This window comes from Halichoerus grypus, chromosome 15 (genome assembly GCF_964656455.1).
Source record: "Halichoerus grypus chromosome 15, mHalGry1.hap1.1, whole genome shotgun sequence".
Taxonomy (NCBI): domain Eukaryota; kingdom Metazoa; phylum Chordata; class Mammalia; order Carnivora; family Phocidae; genus Halichoerus; species Halichoerus grypus.
In genome coordinates, this window is record NC_135726.1 from 60,244,644 (window position 1) to 60,257,850 (window position 13,207).

Here is a 13,207-nt window from a genome sequence, read left to right on the forward strand (position 1 = left end):
CGGAGTCAGACATTTAACTGACTGAGCCAGGTGCCCCCATCATCATGTTTATAATGAACTTATCCATCACCACCATGTTTACCTCACATTCTTTATTTTATTTTATTTTATTTTTAAGATTTTATTTATTTATTTGAGAGAGAGAGAATGAGAGAGAACACATGAGAGGGGGGAGGGTCAGAGGGAGAAGCAGACTCCCTGCCGAGCAGGGAGCCCGATGCGGGACTCGATCCAGGGACTCCAGGATCATGACCTGAGCCGAAGGCAGTCGCTTAACCAACTGAGCCACCCAGGCGCCCTACCTCACATTCTTTAATGGTGTCACTGTGCCCTGTAGCCAAATATTGATTTACCTTTTATTATAATACATTAGTTTGCATTGTCTGAAACTTCATATACTTAAGGTCATTAAATGTTTACTTTTTCCCTTTGGGTGCCTTCAGTGACATATTTTTTTGAGATTCAACAATGATGCTTGTATGAATAGTTCAATCTTTTTATATTGCTGAGTATTGATGTTCTGTAGATATACCACTTATTTGTTTACTCATTCATCTGTATGAATTGTTTCCAGTTTTTGACTGTTGCAAGTAAAACTGCTATAGAGGTTTAAATCATATGGATATGTTTCATTTTTCTTCTTTTAATTGTTTAGAGTGAAATGTCTGAGTTACAGGGTTAATGGATATATAACTTTTTAACAAATTTCATACTACGATCTAAAATGGTTGTTTTCTTTTGTATTCCTAACAGCAGTGTTGGGGAACCTCCAATTCTGCCATATGCTTGGCAGTAGTGGGTATGGTTAATCTTTTTAAACCTTTAATCCTTCTAACAATTGTATAGCAGTATCTCACTGTGGTTTTATTTATTTATTTATTTATTTTTTTAAAGATTTTATTTATTTATTTGACAGAGAGAGACACAGCGAGAGAAGGAACACAAGCAGGGGGAGTGGGAGAGGGAGAAGCAGGCTTCCCGCGGAACAGGGAGCCCGATGCAGGGCTCGATCCCAGGACGCTGGGATCATGACCTGAGCCGAAGGCAGACGCTTAACGACTGAGCCACCCAGGCGCCCCTCACTGTGGTTTTAAATTGCATTTTTTTTTTACAAAGATTTTATTTGAGAGAGAGCACGACCTGGGGGAGAGGGAGAAGCAGGCTCCCTGCTGAGCAGGGAACCCGACATGGGGCTCAATCCCAGGACCCTGGGATTATGGCCTGGGCTGAAGGCAGATGCTTAATGGACTGAGCCACATAGGTGCCCCTTAAATTGCATGTCTCAGATATTTTTTGATGTTGAGCATTTTTTCATTTGTTTCTTTGCCAACTGTATATCTCTTTTGGTAAAAATGTCTTCATACTTTTGCCAAGTTTTTAAGATGCATTTGCCTTTACAAATAAGATAATGAAACAACAAAGACTTATTCAGAACTTCATTCTTTAGTGATGTGGCTTTTTTGCAGTAAGGAATCATTCTTTTTGAATACCAGAAGACTCTTCCCTCTATCTTCTTGTGCTATACACGATGCAGAGGCCACATACATCATATACTTTAATCTGCATTAACATATTCTCCATCACTTAAGTCTAGATATCCAACAATAAAATAAATCAAGCCATGATTTGTAGTGTTTGCAATTTCCCCAATATGAATATTCCCAGCATGGCCGACTTAAAACTGCCAGTGTGATATCATTGAACATGGAGTTCAGAGTTGCCAGGAGTAGACCAATATATTTTATTTCCACCGTAGCAATCCAGTAGCCACAAATAACCTCAAGAACATAGAAAAAAATGTAGCAGATGACTAGGAAGGTAGACGTTTTTGTATCTCTTTAAGCACTTTCATTTTGGTACAACTGCATGAAAAAGCTGAACATACCTCAAATGTACATCTTAATACTTTGCTACAGGCTCATACCTGAAACCAAAAGTTTCCTATTATCCCTCCTTTTTCCCCTGTTACCCTTTTTAGCTTCTTCTCAACATATAAAATTACTGATACAATAACATATCTTTTGTTATGGCTGTTTTTCAGTCTATACAAAAATGGAAAAGACTGAAGCCAGATGTACCCTTCTCCAGTCTTCCACCATTAGCACTTCATGGCCCGTCTTGTTTCATGTACACTAGTGGGTGTACTTCTAATTTTTTAAAAGAAAGCTCTATGCCCAACATGGGTCTTGAACTTACGACCCCAAGATTATGAGTCACATGCTTTACCAGCTGAGCCTGCCGGGTGCCCCAATGGGTGTACTTTAATACTCTTAATCTCAGACATACTTTTTAATACATAATCTCTTCAGACTGCATTTTTAAAATTTGAGGGCTCCTTCATAACCCAAATAACTATCACACAAAATAAAAACACTTTAAAGTATGCCAAATACATTACCAATCAGTATTCTCAAAATGTGCTTAAGGCAGATTTACTGCAATCAGGAGCAAAATGTATCCTGACAACGTTCTGTATGTGTCTGTTAGCCCCTATCTATGTCCGACTCACCTTTACTCTTATTATTCATTGAATTTGCTGAGACATTTGCTCATTAGAGTTGCCACTTTCTAGATAAGACTTACTGAGTCTCTGACACTGTCCAACTATATAGTATTGAGACAGGTAATGAGGTTTGCCCCTGTAGACATGTGTGATGGTGACTGTTGGGGACATAAAACAGAATCTTCTCCCACCTACAGATACTCTCCAGACATAGGAGAGACAGAAAACATTTCATTGCTGAATAAGCATTAAATAAAAATCATATGCACATCATGGGCAATGTTTTCAGAATTGCAAAGGCGGAAAATCACCTTATTTAGCTAAGCAATTACATCCCATTACATACACATTTTTTTAAAAAGATTTTATTTGTTTATTTGAAAGAGAAAGAGAGGCAGAGGGAGAAGCAGGCTCCCTGCTGAGCCTGATGTGGGGCTCGATCCCAGGACCCTGGGATCAGGACCAGAGCCAAAGGCAGACGCTTAACCGACTGAGCCACCCAGGCGCCCCTACATACACATTCTGAAGATAAACAATAACTATTCATCCATCTCTAATAGTCACGCCATGCTTATTCACTGGCTGAGAGCAGCCCACCCAGTGGCTTCTGGAATACTACAGCAGGATCCTGCATGAAGGGAGGGCCCAGCGTCACACTTCCATAGCTGCCCAACACTGAAACTATACCGTTAACATTTGAATAATTTTAAATACGGTTTGGACAGAGTAGAGGCAGAATAACCCTTTGACAGGTTTATCTCTTAGTTTCTGAAATTTCCATCTCATTTCTTAAAAGCATCAAAAGTAGGTCAAGTCTAAAAGTAAGGAAATTGGCCCTGAAAAAAACAAAGAACCAAAAATCTGCTAGTCAATAAAGAGAATTGGACATTACTATTTGTCACACATGGTTCTTCCCAAATGGGTTGACTGTTTTATCTAACTGCCTTTACTCACAGGTAAAACAAACATACCTTTATGATGGGATGTAGTTTTGTAAATTGGAACAAGGTATCCCACCAAAAAGAGGCTCCTAACCCTCCCATAGGGCCTGTGCCATCTCCTTTGATACATGCTTTTCAAAAAGAAAGCTCTCAATATGTTTTTATTTTAAAGAGGTGGATCCCAGGTATTTGAGAAAGACATTCCTGTTCATAAAGGTGAAAAAAAGGGAGAGACCTATCTGTCAAAAAGGAGATGCAGAATTGCAAGTTTCCTAAGGTAAATGAGAAAAGGGAGGGGAGTAGAAACACCTCCTTTTCAACAGAGAATTAAGACTCTTAATTTATAGTTTCTTTACACGACATACCTGGAAACACACAAAGTGTAACTGTCTTCCTAGCACAGCTCCACAGTCTGGAATCAAACACTTCAGGTGTCAGACGTGACCAGTGTGTGGAGACGGTGCTGCAGCGTGGCCTGGAGATCCAAGTGAATCTGAAGCGCCCTGTGTGACAGATGGGGCTCTTAGGAAAGGCTAGATCCAGATGTGGTCTAGCCTGTGTTAACACAGATTGATCAGAAAGAACTGTAATATAGGGGCGCCTGGGTGGCTCAGTCGGTTAAGCGTCTGCCTTCAGCTCAGGTCATGATCCCAGGGTCCTGGGATCGAGCCCCACATTGGGCTCCCTGCTCAGCGGGGAGCCTGCTTCTCCCTCTCCCTCTGCCTGCTGCTCTGTCCACTTGTGCTCTCTCTCTCTGTCAAATAAATGAATAAAATATCTTTAAAAAAAAACAAACTGTAATATAAGAAAAGAATTGTTTTGGGTGCCTGGGTGGCTAGCCGCTAAGCATCCGAATCTTAGCTCAGGACATGATCTCAGGGTTGTGAGATCAAGCCCCACGTTAGTCTCTACGCTCAGCAGGGAGTCTGCTTGAGTGTCTCTCTCCCTCTCCCTCGGCCCCTCCTCTCTGCACGGGCATGCATGCTTGCTCCCTCTCATAAATCTTTAAAAAATAAAAATAAAATTGGAATGGTAATTAAATTTTGTTATTAAATGTAATGATTTCTCTGGCCAATTAGCTTCCATAGATACTACATCTTGTGATATTACATCTTGTGATGGTTGTTACTCTGACTCTCAAAACATTTGGTCATCAATGTCAACATTAAGTATATTTTTTGTTAACATTAGGCAATTCTAATTTGAGTTGCAAAGCTAGTATTACAGCATATACCAATAGAGTTAGGATGAAAAGTTCTCTGGTTAAAAAATAAATCGAGCATTAGAGAGTTGTTTTGTGAACCTTCCCAACAAAATCTTACTTTTCCCATTTCCAGATGTCAGTTTTTATAGGTGTAGCCACATAGGCCAAGATGGACCAAATTCAGGATTCCACTATTGTTTAGGGCATAACCATGTATTTTGCATGAATTCACAGATGTCAGTAGATATTGGAATCCATAAGAATCACTGACTCGGGGCGCGTGGGTGGCTCAGTCAGTTAAGTGTCTGCCTTCGGCTCAGGTCGTGATCCCAGGGTCCTGGGATCGAGCCCCGCATCAGGCTCCCTGCTCACTGGGGAGCCTGCTTCTCTCTCTCTCTGCCTGCTGCTCCCCCTGCTTGTGCTCTTTCTCAAATAAGTAAAATCTCTTTAAAAAATCACTGGCTAATAAGGCTAATCTTCCTCCATCTGGAAGAATCCTGGTGGTATTTATAACAGTTCCTTTTCCTGATGCTGGATACTGGGGGAGTTCTTGGCCCTAAGACCTCAACCACCAGCAGGTGCCAGGTTCTTGACTTCCCTGCATGAAAGAATTCAGGAACCAGTCAGAGTAAAGTATAGCAGAAGCAGCTATTGCAAAGCAAAAGAACACACGTGAAGGGAGGGGGAGTGCAGGCACAGAGGATCTGAGTCGTGCGGGATAGATGTGGGGTTCTGCTTTTTATGAATAAATAATTTGGGCAGGGAATATTCATGTGGGGTTCTGGGGATTAAGCAGGGATTTTTGAGAACTCTGCATATCATTGTGCATGCTCTATGCTAGTTATTAATTGCAGATGCAGTCTGCTTTTTCAGTTGCGGATACTCCATATATAATCAAGATCTACTAGGAGTCCTCTAGTGCCCCCAATGGAGGGTTCATTCCCAAGTCATTTTGAAGCTAAGTAGGTCTATATGCACATGCAGGCCATGGGCTTGAGCAATGACAAGGTGCTTGTGGGCATGAGAAATCCGAGCTAGCATGGGGCATACTCAGTGGTCACATTCTTTCTTATCCTTCCTCTTCAGTTAACCAACGTTTCCCTATTCTACCTGCCTCATTCCTACTAATTGAACAATGTCATAAGACTGGTTGGCCATAAACTTGGGTTCCAAGGCAATAATTAAAGATTTATCTAAGTTACAGGAGCCTTTAATGATTTTCTATTGATTAGGAGAGCTATATAATATCCATAAATGTACATTTTGGGTTTTTGCAGTTAATAAAGGAGGCCAGTAACCCATAGCTACCTCTGAGTCCGTTTGGATTAGCATGTCCAGGAGTCTTTGTAGGGTTAAAGTCATGCTCTTTCCCATTGTTGGATATGAGCATTCTGAGTCACAATATGTGGAGTTTGATTTAGCCATTTTATTAATGCTAGATTATTGGGCCAAGCAGATTTCCATCCTTTACTTTCTTCCTGAAAAAAAAAATCTTAATTTTCCTTTTTGTACAAATGTTTTTCTCTTTGGCATGTCGTTACTCATTAAAGGCAAACTTGGCCTGACTGAGGATACCCAGGCCTGATCATATGGTACCCTTATTTCTTTGGGGCCTATGTTGATTTATCCACCAGATGTGTTGTTTCCAGTGTAAACAGCCTTAGTATAATTAGGATAAATATTCTGAATCCAAAACTGTGGGGCTCCCCAGATTAGTGTTAAGTGAGTAGTAGTAACAACTAATGTAAATTAGTCTGAGTATGCCATAAGGCTTCCCATAATCTTCTGGGTTATATGCCAGAGTAAGATTTAGGAGGTGGCTGAATCCAACCATATTACTCCTAATGTACCATCTTTGATAGATACTCAATGTTTTTTCTTATCTTAGACCATGCCATCCACAAGAATATGGTTTGTGAGTATATTGGATATTTTGGCATGTTGGACAAGCTGCTGCTAAGATTCTTCCATTGTACCTGGAAACCTTTCTTAATAAATTGTCATCAATGGGACGCCTTGGTGGCTCAGTTGGTTAAGCAGCTGCCTTCGGCTCAGGTCATGATCCCAGGGTCCTGGGATCGAGTCCCACATCGGGCTCCCTGCTCAGCGGGGAGTCTGCTTCTCCCTCTGCCTGCTCTGCCTGCCATTCCCCCTGCTTGTGCCCTCTCTCTCTCTGACAAATAAATAAATAAAATCTTTAAAAATAAATAAATTAAAAAAAATTACCATCAAGGTTTGTAGAGACACAATAGTCAATCTGTTGAGTGTTATATATAACGTGGGCTAAATATGCGTTAGGGAATACTTTTTTTTTTAAGATTTATTTATTTTTAGAGAGAGCGAGAGTGTGCAAAGGTGGGAGGGGCAGAGGGAGAGGGAGAGAGAAACGCAAGCAGAGTCACGACCCTGAGATCATGACCAGAGCCAGAAACAAGAGCCAGATGCTCAACTGACTGTGCCATCCAGGTGCCCCGATAGGGAATACTTCTTGAAGTTTTCCCTAATAGAGGCCCTTTAAAAGGAAGGGGGAAGGGGAAGGACCTTATGTCCCTTAGCAGCCAATTGCTTTAATAAATAGTGTCCTTTTGGGAGTCTAATTTAGCTTTGTAATACAGAAGCAAGTCATCTACACACTGAATTAAGGTAGGACCATTAGGGAATTCAACATCAGCTTGATCAGCCCTGAGATTATGAGAAAAGTAAGTAGGACTCTCAGCAGAACCTTGCACTATAACTGTCCATGTATGTGGTCAGCCTTCCCATGTAAAAGCAAAAAAGATACCATCTTTATCTACAGGAATAGTGTAGAAGGTGCTACACAAATATATCACTGAAAAGTAATGCATATTGGCTGGAATTGAGGGGGGCAAGGTATGTGGATTTGGAACCACTGGATGTTGAGGCACCACAATATTATTTATAGCTGTCAGGTCTTGAATGACTCTCCAACCTATTCCATTTGGCTTTTTTACTGGTAAAATAGGTTGTTATAAGGGCTAGTACAAGGAATTATGAGCCCCTTTTCTAGGTATATTGGATAATTGGTTCTATTCCATTTAATGCTTCGGATTTGAGTGTATACTGTTGAATATTAGGTAATGGTTTAGTGTTATCAACAGTGACCTTAAAAGGAGCTGATTTAGTTTTCTATCGGAAGGAGAGGACCATAACTCTTTGGGGATTTGTAATAAGAAATGGTTATCTTCCTGTTGGCTTGTTTGGTCTACTTGTTTTATAATCATTAAGTTTTCAGAAACCAAATTGTGGTCATGTATGTCTTCTAAATCCAAAAACATTTTGCGTTTTTAGAGAAAAGGTGATACGAGCATTATGTTTCTAAAAGATCTTAACCTGTAAGATGAATTGGAGCAAAACTGGTCAGCAAAAAGACACGATTTCCTGTAATATTTCTTAACTGTAAAATCATTGATTTGGATTTAAATACTCAAACTGGCAGATTTGAAACCACCACAATTTTTTTTTTAAAACTCTGCACCCAGCATAGGGCTCGAACTCACAACGCCAAGATCAAGACTTGCAAGCTGTACCAACTAAGTCAGCCAGGTGCCACTGAAACCCCTACCATTTGAAATGAATTTTTACTCCAAGGGAGAGGGCAATGGAAAAAGGTAGGCTGGGAACAAATAATATAGCCCCAAGGTCTATTAGGGCTTTTGAAGTTTTCCCTCCAATAGTGATGTCAACTTCTAAAGTATCAGTGAGGAGGATTTCCCTTGGAGCATCCTTACTCTTTATTATTATTATTATCATCATCATCATCATGTTTGATGTCCCACTTAAATTTGTGACAGTCTCGGGGCGCCTGGGTGGCTCAGTCGTTAAGCGTCTGCCTTCGGCTCAGGTCATGATCTCAGGATCCTGGGATCGAGCCCCGCATCAGACTCCCTGCTCGGCGGGAAGCCTGCTTCTCCCTCTCCCACTCCCCCTGCTTGTGTTCCCTCTCTCACTGTCTCTCTCTGTGTCAAATAAATAATTAAAAAAAAAAAATTGTGACAGTCTCATTTGAAATGTCCAGATTTTTTACAATAATAGACAGTCCTTTTGCTTTTGAGTGGGTTTTTGGAAAGGCAGTTTTTGTGGGACCATTCAGCTGTCTTAATTGTAAATTCATAACTTTAGCTGCTTTTTCTTTTTCTTCTGCAAAGCCTTAGAAAGTTGATCCACGAGGGAAACAAGGGCATTAGTAAGTAATGTTGCCCATCCTAAGTCATACTGCTTTACTAGTAAAGCCATTTCTTTTTTTTTTTTTTTTAAGATTTTATTTATTTGACAGAGAGAGACACAGCGAGAGAGGGAACACAAGCAGGGGGAGTAGGAGAGGGAGAAGCAGGCTTCCTGCAGAGCAGAGAGCCCGATGCGGGGCTCGATCCCAGGACCCTGGGATCATGACCTGAGCTGAAGGCAGACGCTTAACGACTGAGCCGCCCAGGCGCCCCTTGCACCAGAGATGTCTTAAGAATTCTTTCTTGGTCCTTGGCTCCGAACCTCACCTATACTCTATTTTTTTTTTTTTAAAGACTGAGCCACCCAGGCGCCCCGAGAAGGATGAATTTTAAAAGGCAGGAGGAAACGTTTGGTTTCAGGGTGTAAGCATGAATCAAAACATCAAAATGTACATTTTAAGTATGTGCAGTTTAAGTCAATATACCTCCACTGTTTTAAAATCAAATATAAAAACTTCTGACTTCCTAATCATTATACTACCTTTTACTATTTTTATGTTCTTGTGTTAATTGCAGCTCTTCTATCATATGTAGAAATAGAATACAACTGTGCTACTGGCACCTCTTCCCAATTCTATTTTCCCAATTGCCCTTTCCACTGAAGTTTTTTTTTTTTTTTTTTTTTTAAGATTTTATTTATTTATTTGACAGAGAGAGAGAGACAGTGAGAGAGAGAACACAAGCAGGGGGAGGGGGAGAGGGAGAAGCAGGCTTCCCGCCGAGCAGGGAGCCCGATGCGGGGCTCGATCCCAGGACCCTGGGATCATGACCTGAGCCGAAGGCAGACGCTTAACGACTGAGCCACCCAGGCGCCCCTCCACTGAAGTTTTAAAATTGGTCATGCTGGTAGTATTTACACCAGGAAAACTGAAAAACAAACACTACAAATTGCAGCTTGATTTATTGTATTGAATATCTATACCTAAGAAAGTGATGGAGAAAATATTAGTAATGCAGATAAAACTTAAAAGTATGTGCTATTTGTGGTCACTGAATTGTGTATAGCACAAAGAACATTTTGGAAATATTCTCCTGGTATTCATAAACAATAATGGCTAACAGCAAACAAGTCACACCACTGAAGAATGAATGAAATTTTTAACATAAATGTTTGTTGTTTCACTCTCTTATTTGTTAACAAAAAGAGAAATAGCCAAAATTCATTTAAAACATAAGCAAGAGATGGAGTGCCTGGCTGGCTCAGTTGATGGAACATGTGACTCTTGATCTTGGGGTTCTGAGTTCAAGCCCCATGTTGGGGATAGAGATTACACAAAACAACAAAACAAAACAAAAGCAGAAGATATGAATAGACATTTTACCAAAGAAGACCTACAGGTGGCAAATAAAGGGGAAAAAATGCTCAACATGGTGAAATATCAGAGAAATGCAACTAAAACCACAGTGAGATACTGGTACACATTTATTTAAAAGGGTTAAAATTTTAAAAGAATATCCATACCTACTATTGGTTAGGATATGGAAAAACTTCAACTCATACACTGCTGGTAGGAATACAAAAGGGAACGACCATTTTAGATCACAGTTTGAGGTTTCTTAAAAAGTTATATATTCATCTACCCTGTGATTCAGGCATTGGAACCCAAGATATTAACACAAGCTAAATAACATGCATATGAAAAACTGCATTAAAATCTGTGTAGCAGTATTTTCAATAGCCAAAAACTGGAAACAACTCAAATGTCCATAAGCAGGTTAACAAATAAACACATAATGGTATATCCACAGAACACCATATTTTTCAGCAATATAAAAAGCATGGGGGCGCCTGGGTGGCTCAGTCGTTAAGCGTCTGCCTTCGGCTCAGGTCATGGTCCCAGGGTCCTGGGATCGAGTCCCGCGTCGGGCTCCCTGCTCTGCGGGAAGCCTGCTTCTCCCTCTCCCACTCCCCCTGCTTGTGTTCCCTCTCTCGCTCTCTCTCTCTCTGTCGAATAAATAAATAAAATCTTAAAAAAAAAAAGCATGAACTACTCATAGAAACAACATTGATGAATCTCAAAATGAATACGCTGCATGAGGGTACTCACAGGAAAAAGAGTAAACACTCTGATTTCAATCATAAAATTTTAGAAAAAAACTACTGTAAAGGAAGCTAAATCAATAGCTAACTGGAGAGCAGAAGAAAAGAGATTATAAAAGGGCATGAAGTAAATATGGGGGTGATGAATAGGTTCATTAATATCGTAATAAAGGTTTCAGGAGTTTATACAAATGGCAAAACTTACTGAGTTCCCTTTCCTAGCCCTGGCGCCAGGTGACCCAAGGCTAGCTGTGTCACCCCTGGGCCTCAGTGCGCAGTGTGGCCTCAGTGCACTCATCTCCCTCCTCCAATCTGCTCTTCCTTTGAACTCCCTGGGGGTCTTGAAACCCTAATGGAGATCGTGTCCCTCCTTTGGGCAAAACTCCTTGGCCTCTGGAGTCCTCTAGACCTGAAGGTCCGGCACCTCGGCCCGCAGTCCAGGCGTGACCCCCTCACGCGCTGTCCCCTGAGGGCAGAGTCCTCCCGCCTCAGCCCCCTCGGCCCCGAGCCCGCTCCCGCACGGGGCCCCCGCCCGCCGCCGCCTCCCTGTCCCGGACACCGGGGCCTGGGCCGCAGGGACGCGAGCCGGCGCCCCGCGCTCGGGCCTTCGGGGTCTGGGTGGGGGGACGGCGGGGGGGCCCGGGGGACGAGCGCTCACCTGAGCCGGGGCCCTGCGCGCGGCCGCCGCCATCGGACTCGGTGGGCTGAGCGAGGCCGGAGGGGGGCGGACACCCGGACTCCACTGTGAGCGGCGAGGACAGCGCCGCCCCTCGTGCCTTCTCGGTTGGTCACCTCTGTCCCCCGCCGGCGCTCCGCAGGACCCCACCACGAAAGCCCGCTCCCGGAGCTGTCAATATGCGTGGAGAACATAGGAAGTCCCGCCCCTACGAGTCGTGCCTCCCACGGAGCCGCCTATTTCCTGAGACTTCACTGGTCACCCACGCTGCCGCTCTGCGCCGAGCATTCTGGGTAATCTAGTTCCCTGGCTCCACAGGCCCCTAAGCGGGTTGGTTCCTACCTGAATTCTGGTCCAGAGGAGGAAGTTACCAGGAGCTTGGAGAGGCTGACAACTGCTCCAAGAGCAGGGAAGCTTTGCACCTTACTGAAGGGGCTGCACCAGATTTCTGAGGATTACTGTCTACAACTAATCAAGTGTTTGGAGACGTGATTTCCGATTCCCAGAAGCTCACCATGTGCCTAATGGCTAAAAATATTTCTAGATGCTCTAAAAGGTCACAAATCCAAATATATGTATTATTCCATAGAGTCATTCAGACACAAAATGCGCTCCCTGGAAGCTGAATCTAATGTTAAAGTAAACTAACTGCACACGAGATGATGTCACTCATGCTAAACCCCATGTCAGCAAACCAAAATAAAACTAAATCAGTGTTTAACTTTCCCAGACACGGAAGGCTTAGATCAACCAGTTAGCACTTGCCTGTCCTGCACAAGTTACCTGACCCCGCTCCAAGACTTTTCTTTGCTCTATTTAAGGAAAGTAACCTTGCCTTAACCAATCAGCATGGAAATGTTGGGATTCAGAGCAAACGGTCAAGAAAGAATTCTTGAACATCTTCAGTGCAAAAAGGCAGTTTTACTAGAGCACAGGGACAAGACCCATGTGCAGAAGGAGCTGCACTGTGATTGTGAGGGGTGGGCGATTATATACTTTCAAGTTGGGAGGGGGCTATGGATAGCACAAACCTCCAAGGTTTTTTGGAAACAAGGTTTCCAGGACCCTGAGGGGGCTAGCTATTGTTAGGAAAAGGTCACTTATTACTGTTTAGCAAAAACTCAGTCATGAGACCCTTCAGATATGTATCAGGGGACCATATGCTTGGAGTATGATTGCTAACATATATCTTGGGGGGTAAAGATAAAGGAAGTTTGCAAAGGAATTTCTATATGTTTAAAGTAAACTCACAGGATCCCAGGGAGTCAGGTTAAGATGGCCTTTTGGTCTTAGCAAAGTGTCAACATCATGGAAGCTAAGCTCCCAGAGGAAGGTACTTTGCCTGTTTCACAGAACTTGTCAATGGGCTATAAGTAGTAAGGAAGTTTTTCTTCTGCCTTTGTTTCCCACATCAATCAGCAAATGCTTAGTATGACTTCTCTGTTCCTGCTCCCTTGTGCATATACAAATCGTTCATTTTGTACAGCTCTCAGGGCTCTGTATCTGCTAGTTTGGATGCTGCCTAATTCATGAATTGCCAAGGCAATAAGATCTTTAAAAAATTTACTCAGTTGATGGTGCCTGGGTGGCTCAGTCGT

The 13,207-nt window shown here is 42.4% G+C and overlaps 1 protein-coding gene across 1 annotated transcript in view; it reads right to left on the minus strand.

The window, feature by feature from the left end:
• LOC118533232 (uncharacterized) overlaps positions 1 to 11,801 on the minus strand; it is a 102,540-nt gene extending 90,739 nt beyond the window's left edge. The window contains exon 1 of the mRNA XM_078062892.1: positions 11,592 to 11,801. Within this exon, the coding sequence (XP_077919018.1) occupies positions 11,592 to 11,624 (33 nt within the window). The 5' untranslated portion in view covers positions 11,625 to 11,801. The remainder of the gene's footprint in view (positions 1 to 11,591) is intronic.
• Positions 11,802 to 13,207: the final 1,406 nt, after the last annotated feature.